The sequence below is a fragment of the Heterodontus francisci genome, chromosome 12 (assembly GCF_036365525.1).
Source record: "Heterodontus francisci isolate sHetFra1 chromosome 12, sHetFra1.hap1, whole genome shotgun sequence".
Classification (NCBI taxonomy): domain Eukaryota; kingdom Metazoa; phylum Chordata; class Chondrichthyes; order Heterodontiformes; family Heterodontidae; genus Heterodontus; species Heterodontus francisci.
The window spans coordinates 98,373,806-98,401,041 of NC_090382.1; the positions used below are offsets into that span (position 1 = coordinate 98,373,806).

The 27,236-nt window shown below is 43.4% G+C and overlaps 1 protein-coding gene across 1 annotated transcript in view; it reads left to right on the plus strand.

Moving 5' to 3' along the window:
• glra1 (glycine receptor, alpha 1) overlaps window positions 1–27,236 on the plus strand; it is a 156,549-nt gene that overhangs the window by 29,679 nt on the left and 99,634 nt on the right. Inside the window, exons 3-4 of the mRNA XM_068043036.1 lie at window positions 8,237–8,304; window positions 26,570–26,793. Of these exons, the coding sequence (XP_067899137.1) occupies window positions 8,237–8,304; window positions 26,570–26,793 (292 nt within the window). The remainder of the gene's footprint in view (window positions 1–8,236; window positions 8,305–26,569; window positions 26,794–27,236) is intronic.

A 27,236-nucleotide genomic window follows, 5' to 3' on the forward strand; every position in this document is an offset into this window, starting at 1 on the left:
GTCCCAAAGAAGGTTGCAGACAATCAGACAGTAAGGTTATCTTTCTCAGTGCCAGTTCAGTCTCCTCTAATGGAGCTTGTTTAGCCTTGGAACGAGTCACCACACAGTCAGGGAAAATGCTTTTCCTGCAACTGTTCTGTCTCTCTGACCTCTTTTGATCTCTCTAAAACTACCGGGGAAGCTACCACTTTTTCCCCGCCAGGAGCAGGTCGACCCTGTCCAGAGGCAAGCTAGGGACGATCTCTACAGTTACCGGTTGTGAAACTAGGCCACACCAGATGTACCTGGTATAAAGGTATGGGCATATACTGCCCTCCAATACCATTCACTAACACTTTAGCATTCTCTGCACACTGGGGGGGGGGGGGGGGGGAAGGTCTTGCCTTTTCCCAGCGGAAGGGATTGAGTGGCCCCTGTATCTTTGAGTATGAGTATGGGCTTGCTTGCCCCACTCGAGGGGTATGGTGTCAGTCTTCCTTGGGACAAAAAATCCTGCTAACTTTCAGGGATTTTGTTAAGTTTTCCCACATGCACAGCGGTAGGTTTACTGGGCCCTGCTGCTGCAGTTGAGGCCACAGCCTGATCTGCTGTGCTTTCTATCAGGGCCCCTTCTCTTGCACGGGTCTAGTGTGCCCTGCTTAATCCTACAGGTTTTCCCCATAATTTCCAGCAGTCAGCTCACAGGTGACCTGCCTTTTTACAGTGGAAACACACAGGTCTTTGGGTCTCACGCCTGCTCTCAGCACTGTCTTTTTTGGTATGGGCAGGGCCCCTTTGTGTCCAGCTTTCCTTTCTCGCCCAGGGCTGTTTGGGCTCCTATCACCCTCCCACTTTTTATCCTTTTCAGGTTTGTGAGGGTGACGAGGGAAGGGTTTCCCTTGGGGTAAGGATTTCTGCACAAGAGTAAATTCATCAGCCAGAACTATGGCCTGCGTGGCTCTTTGAACCTTTTGTTCCTCTACATGGGTTTTAATAGAAAGAGGAGGTGAGTTTTTAAATTCCTCGAGAAGAATCAGCTCTCTGAGGTTTTCATATGTGGCCTGTACTTTAAATGCCTGTATCCACTGGTCAAAAACAAGCTGCTTAACTCTTTCAAACTCAAAGTAAGTTTGGTCAAGCTGCTTCCGGAGGGTTTGGAATTTCTGGTGGTACGCTTCCGAACTAGCTCATATGCCCCGAGGATAGCATTTTTAATCATCTCATAATCTGATGAACTTTCATCTGGCAACAGTGAATAAACCTCGTGCATTTTTCCTGTTTGCTTGCTCTATAATAACAGGGTCCAGCTCTTGGCTGGCCATCTCAGCTGTCTTGCAAGCTTTTCAAATTTCCCTCATTCCTTTGGAATCAACTGGGAGAACTTTAAGAGCTCACTACAAGGCCCTGAGCTAGGGGTTAGCTTCCTTGCTATCCATGCTTTCACTGGGAATATTGGGTCACCCCCTAGTTAATTCAAGCCGCCTTAGCCCTCTTTCTTCCTTCTCCTTCTCAAAAGTTCTCTCTTTTTCCCTTTCCTTTTCCCTTTCCTTTTCCCGATACTCTCTCTGCTCTTTCTCTCTCTGGAATTCCAACTGCAGTCTCTTCTGCTCTAATTGTATTTTTGCTAACATTCCCCTGTCTGTTTCTGACTCTAACCCTGTTTCTGAATCTTCAGGTTCAAGTGAAAAATGGTTGGCTACAAGTCTTATAATTTCAGATTTTTAGCTTTTGTATGGAAAGTAACCCCTAACTGCCCAGCTCCATTCTTCAATTCTTCAATAGGTAGGGCCTTTAACCTATCCAAAGTTACTTCAACCTGGCTTGGGAAGGTACTGACCTCGGATGTGGACATGTTAGCACTCTAGCAGCAAAAACCACAAGAAAACCTGTACTGAAGTTTCTTTTAAATTTTGATAGGGATCAATTTCGTTTCCCACTTCCAATTTCTCATTTTCCGTTGGATTACGAACCCGGACTATAGCCTCCAAATTTCTGTTACAGCCAGGTGAGGAGGGGGTCTCAGGCTCCCCTCTTGCCCCTTTCTCTTATTTGACCGCAACAGGGTTTATTCCTTTTAAACAGTGGTTGTGAGTGTTTTACCTTTTTTCTTTACTGTGATTGTGAAAGAACCAATCTGCAGGTTTTCTTGAGTTTAAACAAGAAAGAGGTAGGTTTATTATACTTAACACTCTAACCCGATTTAAAAATACTAAAAATATGCAACACATTCATGCACACATTCACATGAGAATCACACAGATACATATGGATTACTGGAGGGAAAATAGGTTTGGTGGTTAGATTAAAGTCCAGAATAAATGAAACTTAAATACAATCTGTTAAGTGGATGATTGGTCATAGTGAATTTTGGCTTTGCTCAGGGTTTTCCTGAAGGCAGAATCTGTAGTTGGCTCTCTTCTCCTGGTTGCTGGTTGTAGCAGTCTGTAGGCTTGGAGGATTCCCCAGTCACAGACGGTTTTCAAACTTGATGTTTTCTGGGGAGAGAGAAAGGGAGAGAGAAAGGGAAGCACGCAGCTTTCTGCTGCTGTACATTCAGTTATTGCTTGTCTTCTGTCTGTGTAACACAATTTCTAGTTTCTTCAGAGATGGACAGATGGTCACATGGTTCTCTCAATCCCTTTGTTTTTAATGACATTTTCTGAAATCTTCTAATGAAATTCAAGGTTCCACATGCCCCAGGATGCCAATTCACACTTGGAGGGCATTGGCTCTTTCAAAGTTAATGTGTGAGGATTGCCTTGACTGTTGTGCTAAGGTAATTCAATTACTTAGAGCAAGTATTGTCTTGGCTGGGCTTCTTGTTAGACTTTCTGTCTGCAGTTTAATCTCCTGGTATTTCAGATGTAAATTGCAGTGGCCATCTTGGCTGTTAGTTTTTTAAAAGTTACTGCAGAATTTGTTTCCCATTAAAAGTCTAATGTAAGTTTTGAACCAATGAAATTAATATTTTCCATTTGATATATAAGGTTTTCTTGACAGTGAAATTATCAATCTTCAATTCAGTGATCATTTACACCAATCACATACAAAAGTAATGCAATGTTATAGCAGAGTTCAGCTCTGTAAGGATCAGAGGCTCTTTCACAGTCTGTATTGCAGGATATGTTTTAGTCATAAAAACAGAGAATGCTGGGAACACTCAGGCTACATCTGTGGAAAGAGAAAGATTGGGTTAAAGTTTCAGGTTAATGACTTTTCCTTACAACTGTCATGTGGAAGGCAGAGCAAAACGTCTTAAAATGGGCATCCCTGGAACAAAAGTAGCAATGAATTAAACAATAAATAACAAAGCAAAAAAAATCCAGTTCTGATTAAAGATTATCAACCTGAAACATTAACCCTACCTATCATACTGACCAGCTGAATGTTTCCAATGTATTCTGTTGTTATTTCAGATTTCTAGCATCTGCAGTATGTTGCTGATGCATTTCAGTCATGCTCACTGTAATCTTGCTATTTTCCCTCACCCCCTCCCCCCAGCCTCCTCTCCTCTGCAGTCCACTATTCCATCATTTCATGCTTGGAGGTAATGCAAAACGCAATTGTGGTGCTAACAAAAGCAGTTTATTGAAACAAAAAAATACAGGTTTTGCACTCCATTTACAGTCCAGCTAACGTACATTGCTGCAGTCTCTGAATCACACCATGTTATGTGTAATCTTAATTCTACATATTATTCAACCTGTTTCATCAAGCTCCACTTTGGTAAACATGGCTTAGTGTACGACACCAATTTCAGTAATTTTCTGATTTCCAGTATAGTCTTTAACTATAACGTGTCAGTAAGGATCATAGTGAACTAAAGATGAAATTCATTATTTCTTCATGTTTATCTGGGCTCAGGAGAGGATTAACCTCTCACTTTAATATGGTGTCATAAGGTATAATAAGTCAGAATAACCCTATCTGGTCGCAGAATGCAGCTTATAAATTTGCATTGGTTTCATTCATTTAATGCTGGCTATTTCTGATGCACGTTGCATTTGTAACATGTCTCCCTACAGTATTATTATCTTTACACATTACCATTAGATTTCTGTTTATATGCATTACATTTATGGTCATAGAAACTTTGAGTCAGTGAAACCTAAGATTTATCCTGGGATTAAAATCCAAAATAAAATGAAGTGAACATGTTTGATACAGTCTACCCATTTATAGCCTGGTATCTGCATCACCTAAACAAAGGTACAATCCCTTCCTGTTGTTTGCCAATCACACCAATAAGTTTGTTATTTATTGCAAAATGATCCTTCAGCATGGCAACAGGAATGTATTTTGTGAGCATCTGTTGGTTAATTTCAAAACCAGCCAATTGCTTTAACCTGATCTATGTCAACCTAAATTGAAGTCTTTTAATTCCCCATCAACAACTGTTGAGTGTAAATTTATTCTCCATTATCTTTACACCAATTGCATCTGGCTACTAAACCCAATTGATGTGTCATTATACAAAGTTTTGCATTCAGCTAGTTTGTCTGTACATCCATTTGTTTGCTAACTCCAGTTTGACATATCACATCTGAATGTTGAATATAAATTTGTAATCTGAGCTAATCCCAATTGGGTTACTTCAGATTAATTATTAAAAATTCAAAGACTAACCCAATTCAGACCCTTCAGACTTGTCATTTTTATGATAGCTTTGTAGCTTTCAGTTTATGCTATTGAACTCTCTGTGATTAAGAGCTAATTTGCAGTAGCTACATGGAGAGGAATGCATGCCATAATCTGTTGAACTACCAGCAATTACAAAAACAATTTGGCTAACCTAGAAGTCGTAATTGTAGCCTGCATTCTGAACAAATACTCTTAAAAATACTCTGGCAGCAGTGACATCTCACAAATACAGTGAAACAGCTGTTGTTTTTGCTCACTTCCTACTGAACCATTAAAGAGACACCTTATCCTATTGAGCTGTATATCTCTCAACTCAAGTAAACTTTTGAATATCTTTTCCTCACTGCAGAGCTGGGCTTGAGAAACTGTATCTCTCTCCCTTCTCCTGTACCAGGGTTTAGGAACTTTGCATCTCCAATTACGCACCAAAATCAGTTTACCCATTCCAAGGTTTAGGTAAAACTTACAGGAATTATCCTCCCAATCAGTCTTTTGTCACCTAAAATGAACTGGTCTGAGATTGTGAAGTATAATTCAAGAACTGTACAGAAACCTGGCTACTTACAATAATAATGAACAGAAAGTTAGAAAACATTGCTCCATTTAATATCAATTCTGCAGTGGAGTATACATCACTCTTTATTGAATCTGACACTGGGATTGGGAGCAGCTGATTGAAGGTAAATCCACATTTGATATGTGGGAGGCTTTTAAAGAGAGGTTGCTTAGCGTGCAGGAGAGACATGTTCCTGTGAAATTGAGGGATATAAATGGCAAGATTAGGGAACCATGGATGACAGGTGAAATTGTGAGACTAGCTAAGAGGAAAAAGGAAGCATACATAAGGTCTAGGAGGCTGAAGAAAGACGAAGCTTTGAAAGAATATCGAGAATGTAGGACCAATCTGAAACGAGGAATTAAGAGGGCTAAAAGTGGTCATGAAATATCTTTAGCAAACAGGGTTAAGGAAAATCCCAAAGCCTTTTATTCATATATAAGGAGCAAGAGGGTAACTAGAGAAAGGATTGGCCCACTCAAGGACAAAGGAGGAAAGTTATGCGTGGAGTCAGAGAAAATGGGTGAGATTCTAAACGAGTATTTTGCATCGGTATTCACCGAGGAGAGGGACATGACGGATGTTGAGGTTAGGGACAGATGTTTGATTAGTCTAGGTCAAGTCGGCATAAGGAGGGAGGAAGTGTTGGGTATTCTAAAAGGCATTAAGGTGGACAAGTCCCCAGGTCCGGATGGGATCTATCCCAGGTTACTGAGGGAAGCGAGAGAGGAAATAGCTGGGGCCTTAACAGATATCTTTGCAGCATCCTTAAACACGGGTGAGGTCCCGGAGGACTGGAGAATTGCTAATGGTGTCCCCTTGTTTAAGAAGGGTAGCAGGGAAAATCCAGGTAATTATAGACCGGTGAGCCTGACGTCAGTGGTAGGGAAGCTGCTGGAGAAGATACTGAGGGATAGGATCTATTCCCATTTGGAAGAAAATGGGCTTATCAGTGATAGGCAACATGGTTTTGTGCAGGGAAGGTCATGTCTTACCAACTTAATAGAATTCTTTGAGGAAGTGATAAAGTTGATTGATGAGGGAAGGGCTGTAGATGTCATATACATGGACTTCAGTAAGGCGTTTGATAAGGTTCCCCATGGTAGGCTGATGGAGAAAGTGAAGTCGCATGGGGTCCAGGGTGTACTAGCTAGATGGATAAAGAACTGGCTGGGCAACAGGAGACAGAGAGTAGCAGTGGAAGGGAGTTTCTCAAAATGGAGACGTGTGACCAGTGGTGTTCCACAGGGATCTGTGCTGGGACCACTGTTGTTTGTGATATACATTAATGATTTGGAGGAAAGTATAGGTGGTCTGATTAGCAAGTTTGCAGACAACACTAAGATTGGTGGAGTAGCAGATCATGAAGGGGACTGTCAGAGAATACAGCAGAATATAAATAGATTGGAGAGTTGGGCAGAGAAATGGCAGATGGAGTTCAATCAGGGCAAATGCGAGGTGATGCATTTTGGAAGATCCAATTCAAGAGTGAACTATACAGTAAATGGAAAAGTCCTGGGGAAAATTGATGTACAGAGAGATTTGGGTGTTCAGGTCCATTGTTCCCTGAAGGTGGCAACGCAGGTCAATAAAGTGGTCAAGAAGGCATACGGCATGCTTTCCTTCATCGGACGGGGTATTGTGTACAAGAGTTGGCAGGTCATGTTACAGTTGTATATGACTTTGGTTCGGCCACATTTGGAATACTGCGTGCAGTTCTGGTCGCCACATTACCAAAAGGATGTGGATGCTTTGGAGAGGGTGCAGAGGAGGTTCACCAGGATGTTGCCTGGTATGGAGGGCGCTAGCTATGAAGAGAGGTTGAGTAGATTAGGATTATTTTCATTAGAAAGACGGAGGTTGAGGGGGGACCTGATTGAGGTGTACAAAATCATGAGAGGTATAGACAGGTTGGATAGCAAGAAGCTTTTTCCCAGAGTGGGGGATTCAATTACTAGGGGTCACGAGTTCAAAGTGAGAGGGGAAAAGTTTAGGGGGGATATGCGTGGAAAGTTCTTTACGCAGAGGGTGGTGGGTTTTGGAACGCGTTGCCAGCGGAGGTGGTAGACGCGGGCACGATAGCGTCTTTTAAGATGTATCTAGACAGATACATGAATGGGCAGGAAGCAAAGAGATACAGACCCTTAGAAAATAGGCGACATGTTTAGATAGAGGATCTGGATCGGCGCAGGCTTGGAGGGCCGAAGGGCCTGTTCCTGTGCTGTAATTTTCTTTGTTCTTTGTTCTTTGACACAACAAAGATTTTCTGAAGGATTTATTTTTCTTGGTGTCGTTTTGTAATTTATTTTTTCCCTCTTTTAGTAAATCCGTTCTTTCATGGTGAATGAATGTGTTGTATTTTTCTTTGCCTCGCCAATTTACTGCTATCACCACAATCATTTCAAAACTAGTTAAGACCCAATCTGTTTGACCACAATCTGTCCCTCTTTCAATAACGTCAGATCGGTTGGGTAGGTAAAGTTGGAAATGAATTAGTCCATGTGCTATCTCCATAAATTTTCTTTCTTTTGGGCCTCCTTATCTCGAGAGACAATGGATACGCGCCTGGAGGTGGTCAGTGGTTTGTGAAGCAGCGCCTGGAGTGGCTATAAAGGCCAATTCTGGAGTGACAGGCTCTTCCACAGGTGCTGCAGAGAAATTTGTTTGTTGGGGCTGTTGCACAGTTGGCTCTCCCCTTGCGCCTCTGTCTTTTTTCCTGCCAACTACTAAGTCTCTTCGACTCGCCACAATTTAGCCCTGTCTTTATGGCTGCCCGCCAGCTCTGGCGAATGCTGGCAACTGACTCCCACGACTTGTGATCAATGTCACACGATTTCATGTCGCGTTTGCAGACGTCTTTATAACGGAGACATGGACGGCCGGTGGGTCTGATACCAGTGGCGAGCTCGCTGTACAATGTGTCTTTGGGGATCCTGCCATCTTCCATGCGGCTCACATGGCCAAGAAATTAGTGTCCAGTGTCTGTTGGCTCCATTTATACTACAGATTGAGGGTTGGAGGAAATAATATTAATACATTTTACCTTGTGTTTGTTTGCAGGCCCTCCGGTTAATGTCACATGCAATATATTTATCAACAGTTTTGGCTCAATAGCAGAAACCACCATGGTAAGTCCTCTCCAAATCCTTACATTAACAAAGATGTGAGTTTTTATATATAAATAGTATAATAGAACGTGATAAACTCAAATTTCAGGGATGTTCTTTTGCTACACAGGAAACCCATAGCATGGGATTTATAGATATTAGAGGTAAGTATTCTTTATAAGGATGAGAGAATGCCGACAATTTAGATTTCATTACTTCACACAGTGGATGGTAAGTGTTTGGAACAGGCTGCTCAGAGAGACAGTGGAGACGGAATGTCAATAAATTTAAGAGGGAATTGCATAGTTTCTGTCAAAAGAAACAACTGAAATTGTAAGAAATTAAGTGCAAAACAAAAATAAAATACTGCAGATGCTGGAAATCTGAAATAAAAATAGAAACTGCTGGAAACAATCAGCAGGTCAAGTAGCATCTGTGGAGAGAGAAAACAAAGTCAATGTCCAGGTTGATGACCTTTTGTCAGAAATGGTCAGAAATTAAGTATAGTTGCTATGTTTTGAACATTGGAACTGACAAGTGGTTACTTTCCGGTCCTTTACATACCTATGCAAATGAACTGCGAATTAAATTGTGATAACGCACAGCTTTGCAAAATGCATTTCTGAGAATGTAATGGTATTGCTGCTTTGTTAATTATATTCCCATTCCATCAGGCCTCTGCCTCCACTGCACTACCAAAGAATTCTCTGATGTTTGCCCAACATTGTGTAATTTGACCTGTGCCTATCGTAGGCACAAGCTCAGTGTTGTCATAGCAAGGGGACAGGGGAAGGTGTTCGCATTGCCCCAGCTATTTCTTCACCCATCCCACTTATCACTCCTACCCCCTGCCCTGCAGTGGAGAGGATTCTGAAGATTGCTGTTACTGGGCTCATCTCAGACTGGAGGGCCCGCAAAAGCTCACTGGGGCAGGCTGAAGGTCACACAGGAAAATTTAACATTTAGGGAAAAATCCCGTCAAAAACAATTTGAATTTCCTTCTGGCTGCTGCACTCGAGCAACAACCAAGAGGCCCAATCTTGGCAGCTCAGAGGACCCGCAGGCCTAACAGCTGTCAAAGTAGAAAATCTACACTTTTATTCAAGTGGAACATGAGTCCTTTGAGGAGAAAAGTAAGTGGTTATCTCTGTTTGGATGTGCCATGCATATTCCCCTGATTTGACTGAGTGTGTGTCAGCAATTTCCAGGTCAGCTGGTCCAACAGAGTGCTTCTTCTTTGTGATTAGTCTAATGTGCATAGCTTTTGATCTCTACATGCAAAAGGAAATTGTGGCCGTGAGGATAATTCTAGCAGCTGGATGATGAGCAATGTATTTGCTTGGTGCTCTTGTTCTGAGGCATGCCTGAAGCAGAACGTACTAACAGAATGTGTGATGAATCCTCTAAGATTTGTTGCTGTTTTCTTACTCGACCACAGGTGGAGAAGAATCTTCAAGGTTTCCTGTCTCGTTAGTTATGTTGTTTTTGTATTCTTTTGGAAGATGGCATCTATCCAACACACTTTGGATTCAAAGTCAATAATTCTGTGCAGATTTTATTAACAGTTTATCTTCAGATTGTGTGACTAATCCTAAACTGTGCAAGATTTATTGCCATAACAAAATCAAAAGCCCAAGGTTTGATGAAACTAAGATAAATGTTTTTCTTTAACCTTCCAGCTGTTTAAGGAAATTGATATCCTGATCTGCCCCATTTATGTTGTTTTCAAACATCAAATAGTCAGTGGTAATCTAACGAGTGTGTTTTCTTTGGAAGCCTGTATTCCTTCGCTTTTACCTCAGTGGTATGGGTTCCTGAATTGTTCCATTGTTAAAAATATAGTTTTCCAAAAAAGCATAAATCCGTAAAAATAATGAGACATGTTTGTTATTACTATCTTTAATTTCATTACATTGATTTTTTGTTTCCTCTCTCACGGTGAGTAACTCACCTCCTGAATCCCCAAAACCTGTCCACCATCTGCAAGGCACAAGTCAGCAGTGTGATGGAATGCTCTCCCCTTGCCTGGATGGGTTCAACTCCAATAACACTCAAGAAGCTCAACACCATCCAGGACGAAGCAGCCCACTTGATCGGCATCCATCCAGCACCTTAAACATTCACTCCCTCCACCACTGGCGCACAGTAGCAGCAGTGTGTACCATATACAAGATGCACTGCAGCAACCTGCCAAACCTCCTTTGACAGCACCCGCGACCTCTACCACCTAGAAGGACAAGGGAAGCAGACACATGGGAACACCACCACCTGCAGGTTCCCCTCCAAGTCACACACTATCCGGACTTCGAACTAGATCGCCATTCCTTCACTGTAGCTGGGTCAAAATCTGCGAACTCCCTTCCTAATAGCACTTTGGATGTACCTACATCAGATAGACTGCAGCGGTTCAAGGAGGTGGCTCACCACCTCCTTCTCAAGGGCAGTTAGGGTTGGGCAACAAATGCTGGCCTTGCCAGCGATGCTCACATCTCATGAAAGAATATAGAAAAACTTATCATGCAGTGTCATGAAATTACCTACATTGGCCTGTGAATTCTAGTCTTACCTAATGGGACATTGCCTTCAAGTTTAATGGGATTTCAACCTCAGTAAGCTTGGTTCTAACAGTGTCCATACAAATGCAAGCAAAATGCTAACTTTGATGGGAGCATCTGGCTTTGTCAGGTCTAAAGGCAACTCTACCAGGACAGGAGAACAAACCCAAGGTCGTATCTTGGCTGATTGTCCTCCAGAATCCTAAGTGTTTACTAAATTTCACACAATTTAACAACATCTACATGTATTGTTGATGTGAAAACCTTTGTAAAACAAGAGACATTGGAATATATTTTCCAACCCGCACTATTCCTGTATAAAGGTTAATGCATTTGTACTATATGGGCGGCACAGTGGCGCAGTGGTTAGCACTGCAGCCTCACAGCTCCAGGGACCCGGGTTCGATTCTGGGTACTGCCTGTGCGGAGTTTGCAAGTTCTCCCTGTGTCTGCGTGGGTTTCCTCCGGGTGCTCCGGTTTCCTCCCACATGCCAAAGACTTGCAGGTTGATAGGTTAATTGGCCATTATAAATTGACCCTAGTATAGGTAGGTGGTAGGGAAATATATAGGGACAGGTGGGGCTGTGATAGGAATACGGGATTAGTGTAGGATTAGTATAAATGGGTGGTTGATGGTCGGCACAGACTCGGTGGGCCGAAGGGCCTGTTTCAGTGCTGTATCTCTAAACTAAACTAAACTAAACTATATCTCTCTATCCACTTTTGGTAATATGGACAGATTAAGATGAAGAATCCTTGAAGTAAATGCACCTAAAGAATAATTTAATAGTTGTTGGTATAGAAATAGGGTTCGGACAGCTTTCTTGCCCGAAATAGCTGCAGACCCAAAGCTCATCCCAAATAGGGCATCAAATCTCATCAGCATACATCTGGCAAGCTGTGGATGTCAATCAAGGGTCCAGTGGCATCTTGGTGCTTTGAGGATGATGAGCTCAGTTTGGCTGCCTCACCAGCAGCGGCCCTCAGATAAATCCTAATGGGGAGGGGGCTAGCCCAGGCTGGCAGTGGCCAGGAGTAATGCTGCAGAGCCAGAGGAGAAAACTCTTGCTGCCCCATGGCTCCACATGACATTTAATTTTCAAGAGAAAACGTGGCTTTAAGGACTGTTGGTTAGGCCTCTGAAAAATCTGAGCAGAACAGCAATGGCATATGTTGCCAACAAATTTCCAGGAGAGGTCCTAATGAGATGCTAGAGCCCTAATTCAAATGTATGCAGGAGCTGTTTTAGTCTGCCACCAGGGAGGCCAGAATGCCCCCTAACCCAGTATGGCATGGGACATATTCCAGGCATCCTTGGGATGTGCAAAATAGCACCAAAAAATTGGGTGCTTGCTGTCCCCATCCTGCACCCAAAAGCTGGGCACGGCAGCATCCGATTTCTCCCCAGTTAACCTGTAGGTCAAACAGTCACTTAATACAATGTGTGTTAACTCGATTTAAGCATTAAAATGTAAATGGATAAATTCCTAGTTCAATGAGAAGTAGAACGATGCCTGACAAAATATACATGTTAGAAATCATTTAAACATAAGTACAAAACCAAACAAATATAAATGGTGCAGGCTGCATTTCCAATCAACAGACACTGACAATGATGTCGTTTTAATATCTTTCTGTATTGAGATAGCATGACTGTCAGTGATCTGTTAAATTACAAATGCTGAATACCTATGCCCCAACAAAAAAATGTCAGCCAAAAACAAGAATGAGGTGCTTAAATGATCCATAAAAACTGTGGCCTAATTTCAATACGGAGTTATGTTCATAAATGGGTACTGCTTGTAATATTATCTAAAACTCTCCATTACATTTACCACCTTTAAATGCAAATGTTACGAATATGAGTGAATTTGAAGTTTGCTTTTGTAAAGAAAAACTGGACTTCATGGTGGTCTCAGTAGAATCTCATTTGAATTTGATTTTATCCCCTATCCCAAGGGTAGGAAAGGGTCAGACAAGGGGTTAAAAACATGAAATTCAAAATCCCATCTCCAATCTGATGTGTTCCAAGCTGTTGTAATATTAACAATGGTGACTCAGGACCTGGTAATCACCTTGATTTAGTATCATGTAATTTTGTGAACAATAAGGCAAAAGGGAGGAAAACAAACAGATTTGCATTGAGTTCACCCTGTGTGTATACAGGCCAATGAAGTTCATTGATATGTGGCTATCTCTCATTCATCGTCGCCTACCTTCTTTCTTCAAGTATGCTGAAACTGTCAGCTGTCCTGTCATTTTGTTCTTATTCATTCATGGGATGTGGGCGTCGCAGGCTAGGCCAGTATTTATTGCCCATCCCTAATTGCCCTTGAGAAGGTGGTGATGAGCTGCCTTCTTGAACTGCTGCAGTCCATGTGGGGTAGGTACATCCACAGTGCTGTTAGGAAGGGAATTCCACGATTTTGACAGTGAAGGAACGGGGATATAGTTCCAAGTCAGGATGGTGTGTGACTTGGAGGGGAGCATGCTGGTGGTGGTGTTCCCATGCATTTGCTGCCCTTGTCCTTCTAGGTGGTAGAGGTCGCGGGTTTGGAAGGTGCTGTCTAAGGAGCCTTGGTGCGTTGCTGCAGTGCGTCTTGTAGATGGTACACACTGCTGCCACTGTGCGTCGGTGGTGGAGGGATTGGATGTTTGTGGATGGGGTGTCAATCAAGCGGGCTACTTTGTCCTGGATGGTGTCGAGCTTCTTGAGTGTTGGTGGAGCTGCACCCATCCAGGCAAGTGGAGAGTATTCTATCACACTCCTGACTTGTGCCTTGTAGATGGTGGACAGGTTTTGGGGAATCAGGAGATGAGTTACTCGCCTCAGGATTCCTAGCCTCTGACCTGCTCTTGTAGCCATGGTATTTATATGGCTACTCCAGTTCAGTTTCTTGTCAATGGTAGCCCCTAGGATGTTAATAGTGGGGGATTCAGCTATGGTAATGCCATTGAATGTCACGGGGAGATGGTTAGATTCTCTCTTGTTGGAGATGGTCATTGCCTGGCACTTGTGTGGCATGAGTGTTACTTGCCACTTATCAGTCCAAGCCTGGATATTGTCCAGATCTTGCTGCATTTCTACACGGACTGCTTCAGTATCTGAGAAGTAGCGAATGGTGCTGAACATTGTGCAATCATCAGCGAACATCCCCACTTCTGACCTTATGATTGAAGGAAGGTCATTGATGAAGCAGCTGAAGATGGTTGGGCCTAGGACGCTACCCTGAGGAACTCCTGCAGTGATGTCCTAGAGCTCAGATGATTGGCCTCCAACAACCACAACCATCTTCCTTTGTGCTAGGTATGACTCCAGCCAGTGGAGAGTTTTCCCCCTGATTCCCATAGACCTCAGTTTTGCTAGGGCTCCTTGATGCCATACTCGGTCAAATGCTGCCTTGATGTCAAAGGCAGTCACTCTCACATCACATTTTGAGTTCAGCTCTTTTGTCTATGTTTGAACCAAGGCTGTAATGAGGTCAGGAGCTGAGTGGCCCTGGGCGGAACCCAAACTCAGCGTCACTGAGCAGGCTATTGCTAAGCAAGTGCCGCTTGATGGCACTGTTGATGACACCTTGAATCACTTTACTGATGATTGAGAGTAGGCTGATGGGGCGATAATTGGCCGGGTTGGACTTGTCCTGCTTTTTGTGTACAGGACATACCTGGGCAATTTTCCACATTGCAGGGTAGATGCCAATGTTGTAGCTGTACTGGAACAGCTTGGCTAGGGGCGCGGCAAGTTCTGGAGCACAGGTCTTCAGTACTATTGCCGGTATATTGTCAGGCAGTATCCAGTGCCTTCAGTCGTTTCTTGATATCACGCGGAGTGAATCGAATTGGCTGAAGTCTGGCATCTGTGATAGTGCCACACAACAGGATGGGCGGTATCCTCAATGTGAAGGGGGGACTTCGTCTCCACAAGGACTGTGCGGTGGTCACTCCTACCAATACTCTGATGGACAGATGCATCTGCGGCAGTCAGATTGGTGAGGACGAGGTCAAGTCTGTTTTACCCTCTTGTTGGTTCCCTCACCACCTGCCGCAGACCCAGTCTAGCAGCTATGTCCTTAAGGACTCGGCCAGCTCAGTCAGTAATGGTGCTACCGAGCCACTCTTGGTGATTGACATTGAAGTCCCCCACCCAGAGTACATTCTGCGACCTTGCCACCCTCAGTGCTTCCCCCAAGTGGTGTTCAACATGGAGGAATACTGAGTCATCAGCTGAAAGGGGGCGGTTGTGGTAATCAGCAGGAGATTTTCTTGCCAATGTTTGACCTGATGCCATGAGACTTCATAGGGTCTGGAGTCGATGTTGAGGACTCCCAGGGCAACTCCCTCCCTACTGTATACCACTGTCCCGCCACCTCTGGTGGGTCTGTCCTACCAGTGGGACAGGACATAACCGGGGATGGTGAACGTGGTGTCTGGGACATTGTCAGGTATGATTCCGTGAGTATGACTATGTCAGGCTGTTGCTTGACTAGTCTGTGGGACAGCTCTCCCAACTTTGGCACAAGCCCCCAGATGTTCGTAAGGAGGACTTTGCAGGGTCGACAGGGCTGGGTTTGCCGTTGTCATTTACGGTGCCTAAATCGATGCCGGGTGGTCCGTCCGGTTTCATTCCTTTTTATTGACTTCGTAGCGGTTAGATACAACTGAGTGGCTTGCTAGGCCATTTCAGAGGGCATGTAAAAGTCAACCACATTGCTGTGGATCTGGAGTCACATGTAGGCCAAACCAGGTAAGGACAGCAGATTTCCTGAAGGACATTAGTGAACCAGATGGGTTTTTACAACAATCGACAATGTTTTCATGGCCATAATTAGACTGGCGTTTTAATTCCAGATTTATTAATTGAATTCAAATTCCACCTTTTGCTGTGGTGGGATTTGAACCCATTTACCCAGAGCAATACCCGGGGTCTCTGGGTTTCTAGTCCACTGACAATACCGCTACGCCACCGCCTCCCCCAAGGGGAGTGGATTATGCACCTCAGCATCTGGCCAACATCTGTAACAGTATTTCTGAGAGAAATACTGGGACTGTGTTCTTACCCTGTGTATCTGAGGTTTTCATTGTGGGAACCACTGATGCAGCCATTGTTCAGTAGCAGTCAAGAATAGACAATGTTTGGTCCGCTGAATTGTCTGGTAAAATCCACAACTCATTCTATCCCAATTGCCTCTTCTCATGGACTGAAACAAATCCTTATTCCACTACTTTTACTTACCTGTACTTCATGGGTGGTACCACAACAACAACGTATATTTATATAGCGCCTTTAACACAATAAAATGTCCCAAGGCTCTTCACAGGAGCATTGAAAAACAAAATATGACACTGACCACATAAGGAGATATTAGGTCAGACGGCCAAAAGCTTGGTCAAAGAAATAGGTTTTAAGGAGTGTCTTAAAGGAGGAAAGCAAGTTGAAGAGGTGGAGGGAGGGTAATCCAGAACTTAGGGCCTAAGCAACTGAAGGCGTGGCTACCAATAGCAGAATTAAAATTAGGGATGTGCAAGAATCCAGAATTAGAGAAGAGCAGATATCTCAGAAGGTTGTGGGGCTGGAAGAAATTGCAGAGATAGGGAAGGGTGAGGCCATGGAGGAATTTGAAAACAAGGCTGAGAATTTTAAAATCGAGACTTGGCTTGAGCAGGAGCCAAAGTAGGTCAGCGAGAACAGGGGTGACAGGGGAATGGTAGCATAGTCGTAATGTCACTGGACTAGTAATCCAGAGGCCCGACTAATGCTCCAGAGCCCAAGAGTTCAAATCCCACCAGAACAGCTGGAGAAATTTAAATTCAATTAATTAAAAAATCTGGAATAAAATGCTCATCTCATTCATAGTGATCATGAAGCTACCGGATTGTTATAAAAACCTATCTGGTTCACTAATCCCTTTCAGGGAAGGAAATCTGCTATCCTTACCCAGTCTGGCCTACATGTGATTCTAGATGCACACCAATGTGGTTAATTCTTAACTGCTATCTAAAATGGCCTAGCAAGCCACTCAGTTGTAGGCAGCTCACCATCAAGGGCAATTAGGGATGGGCAATAAATGCTGGCCTTGCCAATGGCCCTCACATCCCAAGAACAAATAAAAAAATGAGTGGCTTGGTGCGAGTTTAGACATGGACAGGAGAGTCTTGGATGACCTCAAGTTTATGGAGGGTAGGCTGTGGGAGACCAGCCAGGAGTGTGCTGGAATAGTCAAGTCTAGAGGTAACAAAAGCATGAATGAGGGTTTCAGCAACAGATGAGCTGAGACAAGGCGGAGTGGGGCGATGTTACAGAGGTGAAAATTGGTGCTCTTAGAGATGGCATGAATATGAGGTCGGAAGCTCATCTCGGGGTCAACTATGGCACAATGAACATGACCAAAGTAGCATAAGCATATTGGAGGGCAGACAAATTTATGCATCACCTTGCATGCACTTCCGATCCAATGGCCTTCACTGTGCTGTTGGTTTGATGTTTCTCAAACAGCCCTCCACTAGTTGAAGCATGTTATCACCATTTGGATGCTGCCTTTGTCTGGAAAGAAAATAAGTATGCGTTCCGCTGGATGAATATTAAAGAAGTGAAGCCGGCACCACAGTATATGGATTGTTAGGCATAGTGAATTACAAAATGAAATATCTTGCAAGCTGCAGACACTGAATCAATGAGATTCCTTTGAGATAGCTAGCAAATGAGCTGGTCAGCTGTAACTCAGCATATATGTTTTATAACCTGTACTTCTCCTTATGCAATATGCTCATTATTTGTCCTTTGTACACTTGTATCATGTTAGTGAGTAAACAATAGAGTTTCCAGAAAATATTCATCAACTTATGTCTGACATTTACTATCTCCTTGGATTGGCATTGATGTCACTGTATAATAAATATATTTAATACCCACATATAGTTAGATTCGTGGGCTGAATTTCATTTGGCGGCGCCCTTTAAACTCAGCAGGGTGCCCACATTCAGCAGCCGCCAAGAAGCCCCCGCGATATTTTGCCAGGGGCTCATTTAAATAGTGGGGGCGGAGCGCCCGGCCACGATGACATGTGGGGGCAGCGGCCACCTCCCCTGCAATGGCATCCGGCAACACTGCGCAGGCGCAGACGCCATTTTTAAAGGTCTTTAAGTCCTTACAAATAATTATAATATTTAAAGGGAAAATATAATTGATTTTTATCAAACATAAAAATAAGTTAGGGAGGTCCTTCCCCCATTCCCCCACCCCCCCCCCCCATGGTCATTTCATTGCCTGAAATTACCATCAATTGATTTTTCAAATACCCGAACTTGCCCCCTAACCTTCAATCTTTTACCCTTCAACCCCCTCCCATCATCCTCACATCCAATAAAAATTGATTTTCCCGCTCCTCCACACCTCCTGCCTTGAAACTTTTATTCCTCCCCCCTCCCCACCAGGTTCCCGCCGTGGAACTCCATACGGAGTTCCAAAGGCACGTGAAGGCCAAACGGAGTCCGTGAAATCGGTGTGGGACAGCAGGTAAGTTATTTTGCGTACATTTATTGGCAATCTGCATATGGAGATGAAGGGCCTGGCGGCGGGGGTGGGGGGCCGCACTGTGGTCCCCATGCCACTGGTAATATGCGGCGGGCCCTTCTCGACATCGCGGGTCGAGGCGGGCCTCTCCCTGCAGTATTTTACCAGCCCCCGCACCACGACCCACAGTGTCGAGGGGCTGGTAAAATTTAGCCAGTAAGTGTAAATCAGACCTACAATTGCAAAGTAATTATCCTTGATACCTATATAATCACAGAGAAAGAAAATTGTGACTCAAACTAATAAAACTGACAGTTACCCTTTCTACTTTCATACTTTTCTTTAACTTGAACACCTTTTCCCTGATATCTCTCCATGCACTGAAGTTATGACATATTGCACCAGCCCTGGTGGGATTGTCTCCTATACCTGGTACTAAAGTTATTTGTTGGATTTCATTGATATCTATAAAGGATCCTCCTATGCTTCCTCCTGGGTTAGATTTTATGCTCTCCCCCGTGGCGTGTTTGAAGGCAGGGAGAGCATTTAATTGGGCGGTGCCACCATCCCACCGCCACCTCAATTAACTCTGTGGACAGCCTTCCCACCCCACTGCCAATTGAGGCCCTTATGTGGGCAATTAGTGCCCTGTTAAGGGCCTCATCCCACCACTGCCAGTATTAGCCCAGCCACAGGCAGGCATGTTGCCACATGGGACCACGACAAGTAAACCCATGCGGGTTGCTTGCTGGTGCCTGAGTGGGTGTGGGGGTCACTCTTTTAAAGGCACTCTGGGCCTGATCAAGGAACCCAGCATCAGGACACTGAGAGCCATGCCCCTGCCCTTTCTGCCAACGACCCCCTGTCTCCCCACAGCCCTCTCCCCTGCGACAACCCCCCCACCCCATGTAACCCCTCCAGCCATGACTCACCTGTGGCCTGGGTCCCTCGATGCTCCTAGACCTCAGGTGGGTGCATTACCAGCAGTAGCCACTGCCTCCGCGGTGGCGCTGCTCAGTAAAAGAGTTGCCGGTCTCTGATTGGCCGGCAGCTCTTAGCAGGTGGGACTTCCGTCACCGGGATCCTTAATCCCGGGGAAGGCCTGCTGCTGCCCAGTTAAGTGCCTGATTGGCACGTAATACAGCGGGCCTTCCCAAAAAGTGGTGCTGCGAGACTCTTGCTGGCTCTTCAGCCAGTGGCTGAAACCCCCATCACCTAAATAAAATACCACCCCTAGAGTCATTATCACCTGCACTAAATCTGACCCACCTGTGTCTTACTGCCTTCATTGCACTTCCAACCCACTCATTCCACAACTTTATTTATTCACTCTTAGCTATTTCTAACCCTTATGGCTAAAAAATAATTAAACAGTTTAACAGCAGATTGCTCTATTTTACTTAAATGCTAATGCACCAGACTTCAAAGATAGCTTATCAATTAAAATTGCACAGAACTGGCAGTCCAGTTAAAAAAAACTCTGGAATTGCAATTCATTCTCATTTAACACATTCTGTACCAAAAACAAAACGACCAGAGTTAAACTTCTGGACTAGTTCCAGTGCAACTGAAACAATGAGTAGAGACTGGAGCTAATGCCTTCTAATTGAAAACTATCAGATGTATTACCCAAAGTTTAAAGCCTAGTGTCATGAACATGCTTATTTTCTTAATATTTTTTGAGGACTTGTGTTTAAAAGACTGTGGAACATATCTGAGGAGATGCTGGACTTGTTTTTTTTAGAAAGGGTCACTGGAAGGATACTTGGGACTTTGTTTAAAAGCAAACACTTACTGGAAGTCACATGTCTTAAGCTAAGTAAACAGCTGGAACCTTATAGACTATGTAACTATTTGGAGTTTTTTTACAGAGAAGTTACATGCCTAGATTTATGGCAGTCAGGAGTTTTAGTTTTCATTTTTGGATTGTTTGGAGTGTAGTTGGTGTGTATCCTGCTCCGAGAGAAGTAACCCAACTCATCCTGTGTCGCAAAATCTTCTGAGAACCCAGTGCAATTGCTAAACCCACTGCTGCAGGACCTTTCCTGAAAAGTCTGCAAGACTACTCCTCAACGTCTCCTGAACAGAACTGCTCCAGAAAGATCCCAGTGATAGCCGTCTACATATACCTGGATGCCAGACCAGAGGGCCAGCTGGAACATTTCATATCTTATCCTTTTTTTCTTCGAGAATCAATAAGTATTTGGCCAAAGTATTTTTTTTTTTGTAAAGCTGATCTCCACAGAGAAAGCTTCTTTATTTTTTCTTTAACCTGTGTGTGTGTGTGTTGGGTTACTTAAAAGGCAATATATTTACACTTCCATATTACAACTTGTTAATAAGCTTTGCATCGTTATTGAATAAGTCTTGTTTTATAATAAATTAATAATTTTGTTGTTTGTTAAAGAAGGGAGATAATGCACTCTTCCAACCTCAGTCATAAACATAGAAACACAGAAAATAGGAGCAGGAATAGGCCATTCGGCCCTTCAAGCCTGCTGCATCATTCATTATGATCATAGCTGATCATCCAACTCAGTAGCCTGTTCCAGCTTTTGCCCCATATCCTTTGATCCCTTTAAACCCAAGAGCTATATCTAATTCCTTCTTGAAAACATACAATGTTTTGGCCTCAACTACTTTCTGTGGTAGCGAATTCCACAGGTTCACCACTCTCTGGGTGAAGAAATTTCTCCTCATCTCAGTCCTGAAAGGTTTACCCCGTATCCTTAGACTATGACCCCTGGTTCTGGACTCCCCCACCATCGGGAACATCCTTCCTGCATCTACCCTGTCAAGTCCTGTTAGAATTTTATAGGTTTCTATGAGATACCCCTCACTCTTCTCAACTCCAGTGAATATAATCCTAACCAACTCAATCTCTTCTCATATGTCAGTCCCTCCATCCCAGGAATCAGTCTGATAAACCTTCGCTGCACTCCCTCTATAGCAAGAACATCCTTCCTCAGATAAGGAGACCAAAACTGCACACAATATTCCAGGTGTGGCCTCACCAAGGGCTGTATAATTGCAGCAAGACATCCCTGCTCCTGTACTCAAATCCTCTCGCTATGAAGGCCAACATACCATTTGCCTTTTTTACTGCCTGTTGGACCTGCCTGCTTACCTTCAGCGACTGGTGTACGAGAACACCCAGGTCTCGTTGCATATTTCCCTCTCTCAGTTTATAGCCGTTCAGATAATAATTTGCCTTCCTGTTTTTGCTACCAAAGTGGATAACCTCACATTTATCCACATCATACTTCATCTGCCAGGCATTTGCTCACTCACTCAACTTGTCCAAATTACCCTGAAGCCTCTCTGTATCCTCCTCACAACTCACCCTCCCACCCAGTTTTGCGTCATCTGCAAATTTGGAGATATTACATTTAGTTCCCACATCTAAATCATTAATATATATTGTGAATAGCTGGGGTCCTAGCACCAATCCCTGCGGTACCCCACTAGACACTGCCTTCCATTCTGAAAAAGACCTATTTATCCCTACTCTTTGTTTCCTGTCTGCCAATCAATTTTCTATCCATCGCAATACACTACCCCCAATCCCATGCGCTTTAATTTTACACGCTAATCTCTTATGTGGGACTTTGTCGAAAGCCTTCTGAAAGTCCAAATAAACCACATCCACTGGCTCCTCCTCATCGACTGTTACATCCTCGAAGAATTCTAGTAGATTTGTCAAGCGTGATTTCCCTTTCATAAATCCATGCTGACTCTACCCGATTCTACCACTGTTCTCTAAGTGCTCTGCTATAAAATCTTTGATAATGGACTCTAGAATTTTCCCCACTACTGACGTCAGGCTGACTGGTCTATAATTCCCTGCTTTGTCTCTACCTTCCTTTTTAAATAGTGGGGTTACATTAGCTAGCCTCCAATCTGTAGGAACTGTTCCAGAGTATATAGAATCTTGGAAGATGACCACCAATGCATCCATTATTTCTAGGGCCACTTCCTTAAGTACTCTGGGATGCAGACCATCAGGCCCTTGGGATTTATCAGCCTTCAATCCCATTAATTTCCCCAACACCATTTCTCTGCTCATACTAATTTCTTTCAGTTCCTCTCTCCCACTAAACCCTGTGTTCCCCAACATTTCTGGTATGATATTTGTGTCCTCCTAAAGACAGAACCAAAGTATGCATTTAATTGGTCAGCCATTTCTTTGTTCCCCATAATAAATTCCCCTGTTTCTGACTGTAAGGGACCTACATTTGTCTACACTAATCTTTTTCTCTTCACATACCTATAGAAACCTTTAGTCAATTTTTATGTTCCCCGCAAGCTTGCTCTCATATTCTATTTTCCCCTTCATAATCAATCCCTTGGTCCTCCTTTGCTGAATTCTAAACTGCTCCCAATCCTCAGGTCTGTTGTTTTTTCTGGCAAATTTATATGCCTCTTCCTTAGATCTAATGCTATCTCTAATTTCCCTTGTAAGCCATGGTTTGGCTACCTTTCCCGTTTTACTTTTGCACCAGACAGGAATAAACAATTGTTGCAGTTCATCCATACGCTCTTTGAATGTTTGCCATTGCCTTTCCACCGTCATCCCTTTAAGTAACATTTCCCAATCCATCATAGCCTACTCGTGCTTCATACCTTCGTCGTTTCCTTTACTAAGATTCAGGACTCTAGTCTCAGAATCAACTACGTCACTCTCCATCTTGATGAAGAATTCTATCATATTATGGTCGCTCATCCCCAAGGGGTCTCGCACAACTAGATTATCAATTATTCCTCCCTCATTACACAATACCTAGTCTAGGATGGCCTTTTCTCTAGTTGGTTCCTCAATGTATTGGTCCCGAAAACCATCCCGTATACACTCCAAGAATTCCTCCTCTACGGTATTGTGACTAATTTGATTTGCCCAATCTATATGCAGATTAACGTCACCCATAATTACAGTTGTTCCTTTATCGCGTACATCTCTAATTTCCTGTTTAATGCCATTCCCAACATCACCACTACAGTTTGGGGGTCTATATACAACCCCCAATAACATTTTTCGCCCCTTAGTGTTTCTCAGCTCTATCCATACAGATTCCACATAGTCAGAGCTAATATCTTTCCTCACTATTGCGTTAATTTCCTCTTTAACCAGCAATGCAACTCTACCACCTTTTGCTTTTTTTCTGTCCTTCCTAAATACTGAAATACTATAAAACTAGTCAATCCCCCCCCCCCCCCCCCACACCACCTGTCCTCGTAATTTTATGGGGCACCACGCCACTTTGCCTGTTCCTAGAGGGCTCAAAGAATTCCGCCCCTGGTGTTTTGGGCAGACTTTGTGCCAGCTCTCACAGTTGTCTTCCTCTTGATTCTCTACCATTCAGATTGTCCCATGCATAGCCCCAACAATGTCTGCTTTATCTTCCACATGGCATTTTCCTAGCAGGCACCTATTCTGTTGCTATCAGAGAGTATCATATGGGCTGGCCCTTTCTAATCTTCATACTGTTCACTTAGTTCCATTGCCCTACCATTTCCCCACACTCATTTAAGTATCTTTTTCACAGATTTATTGGATTCCACTTCTACTTTTTTTTTTAAATTATTGTGGATTCTGCTTCCAACACTGTTTCTGTTTAGTATTTTATGCACAACCAGTGTACTACATAAAGAATTACTCTTCTAACCTCTCCATTTGTTCCTTTGGTGTTAATTTAAAATTTATCCCCTCTTATTATTGACTCACTGACCATGGAAATAATTGGGCTGTGGCTACCAAAGCAAATCAGAGGCTGGGAACTCTGCTGCAAATAAATCACCTCTTGACTGCCCAAGGTCTGTCCACCATCTACAAGGCACAAGTGAGGAGTGTGATAGAATGCTGTATGCTTGGCTGGATGAGTGCAGCTGCAACAACATTCGAGAAGCTCGATACCATCCAACACAACGCATTCTGCTTGATCTGCACCCCATTCACCAGTTTAAACATTTACTCCCGCCACTGGCAGTGCACAGTGGCAGCAGTGAGTACCATCTACAAGGTGCACTGCAGCAACTAGCCAAGCCTCCTTCGACAGCACCTTCCAAACCCTTGACCTCTACCACCTAAAAGAACAAGGGTAGCAAATGTTTGGGACACCACCACCTGCAAGTTCCCCTCCAAGTCACTCACCATCCTAACTTGGAACTATATCGCTATACCTCACTGTCGCTGAGTCAAAATCCTGGAACCCCCTCCCTAACAACATTGTGGATGTACCTACACCACATGGACTGCAACAGTTCAAGAAGGCAGCTCACCACCACCTTCTCAAGGGCAATTAGGGATGGGCAATAAATGCTGGCCTTGGCAGCAATGCCCACATTCCAAGAACAAATTTTTAAAATTCCCAATTTTCCCATTCAAAACCTTTCATAATTTGAACATTTCTAGCAAATCTGCCTCTTATTCTTTTTTGTTCCAATATAAAGCTTCCTACATTCCCTCGTCTTTCTGCACAACTAAAACCTCTCAGCCCTGATATCATTCTGCTTCCACCACTTTTTCTATGCCCTAACAGCCTGCTATACAAAAGACTCTTCTGCATTATCTCCAAAGCTGATATACCTCCAAGAATAAGATGCCTAAAACTGAACACAGTATTGTAACTGTGTCCAAAACAATGTGTTGGAAAGGTGGTGTATTACTTCTCTCCTCTTCCCTATCATGGAATACCCTCACTGGCTTTTCTAATCTGTCAAAAACATTGCACTCATTGCAATGCATTCCATCTCCTCTTTCTCAAAACCTCCGTAATTGAGTATCTAACTTCCAGGTACATGTACTTACCTACCCATTTTACCTACTCATTCTCATTGTCAATATTCTACAGTCATATCTATCATTATATATTATTAGTCTTTAAGAACACTTACATTCGTTTAACCTCCAACTACTTAATCCATGGATCCAGCAAGAAGACTGTCCGCATGTGCCTTGCCAGGTTCCCATGATTTTCCACAGCTGAGTCACAGGGATGGGCTCCATTGCCATGTTAAGGAAAATGATAGGATTTGACTATGACTGAATTGTACCTCCACAGCAGAAAAATGGCCACTGGGTCTTCAAGCATCAAACTAAATGGCCTCTGATCTTCTCTATTCTCCCAAATATCCAAGTTTCCCCACGTTCGCTGAATCACCCTCTGAGGTCTCCCTGTATAGTTTTTCTCTTATTCTCTGTTTCCAGCCTCCCACTATCTTGTAAAAATAATTTTCCTCCTAAATTCTCCTTCAAAGCTTCCCTCCAGGTAACGTCAAGCCATTCCTCCATTTGCTATAAGTCCTTTAATATCTTTACATTCACTGTATGTCAACTTCATTATTCCAATATCATCTTCAAGCCATTCTTCCATCTGTTCTATGTCTGTTAATGCCACAGTGGCGCAGTGGTTAGCACTGCAGCCTCTCAGCTATTGCAATCTGGGTTCAGTTCTGGGTACTGCCTGTGTGGAGTTTGCAAGTTCTCCCTGTGACTGTGTGGGTTTCTTCCAGGTGCTCTGGTTTCCTCCCACATGCCAAAGACTTGTGGGTTGATTGGTAAATTGGCCATTGTAAATTGCCCCTTGTTGTGGTATGAGAATTGAGGTAATGTGAGAGGGAAATAGGATTAGTATATATGGGTGGTTGATGGTTGGCATGGACTTGTTGGGCTCAAGAGCCTGTTTCAGTGCTGTATCACTCTATACACAGTCTGTGTCAAATTCAAACCCTCCTTCTACCCAGTCCATGTGCATTTCAACTCTCTTCTTCATTTCTTTTTCAAACGGTATCCACATTTTCTATATCTACTTCAAATTCTTTCATCCTTTTCCTCAGCCTCCATCCCCTTGATATCTTCTTGAAACTAGACCTAGTGTTTACTCCCCCTCCTACATGCTCCCTACCTTTTCCTTAATTGCTGCTGCCTCTTGGCATTGCTCCTGCGAAAATAGTGAATATTTTGGGAATATTCTATGATCTTGTAGTGACAGTCAAAGCACTAAATTCCCTTTACATTAAGAATGATAATTTGCTCCCATTCTGGTTTAGAAGAGAGAGAAAACTGAGAGGAAACTGAAATGGTGATAAAAGGAAAGCTAAGGAGTGGGAAAATAGTTGATTCCTTTAAGCATGTTTCTACTGTCATTAATGGTGAACTGTTACTCTTCTTTTGCTCTGAGCCCAATGTAAACAAGCTCTGTTTTTCTCTCGCTTCCTGTAGGATTACCGGCTAAATATTTTCCTAAGGCAGCAATGGAATGATCCGCGAATGGCTTACAGCGAGTTTCCTGATAACTCACTGGATCTGGATCCATCTATGTTGGATTCTATTTGGAAACCAGATTTGTTCTTTGCTAACGAGAAAGGTGCTCATTTTCACGAAATTACTACAGACAACAAATTATTGCGAATTTTTCAAAATGGTAACGTCCTCTACAGTATCAGGTAAGCGGCAGTCATTTGGAACTGGATGAGGAGAGTGTGCAGGCTATTAAGTGAGGGGTATTCATGGAGTATCTATCATCGAGCACAAACACAATATTGAGCGCATCACAAGCATGTGATGCTGGGTAAGGGATGTATTTCAAAAAAGACTTGCATTTATATCGCGCTTTTCATGACCACTGGACATCTCAAAGCACTTTACAGCCAATGAAGTATTTTTGCAGTGGAATCACTGTTGTAATGTAGGAAATGTGGCAGCCAATTTCCGCACAGCAAACTCCCACAAACAGCAATGTGATAATGACCAGATAGTCTGTTTTTGTGATGTTGATTGAGGGATAAATATTGGCCAGGACACTAGGGATAGCTTCCCTACTCTTGAAAATAGTGCCATGGGATCTTTTACATTAACCCAGGCAAGCAGATGGGGCCTGGGTTTAATG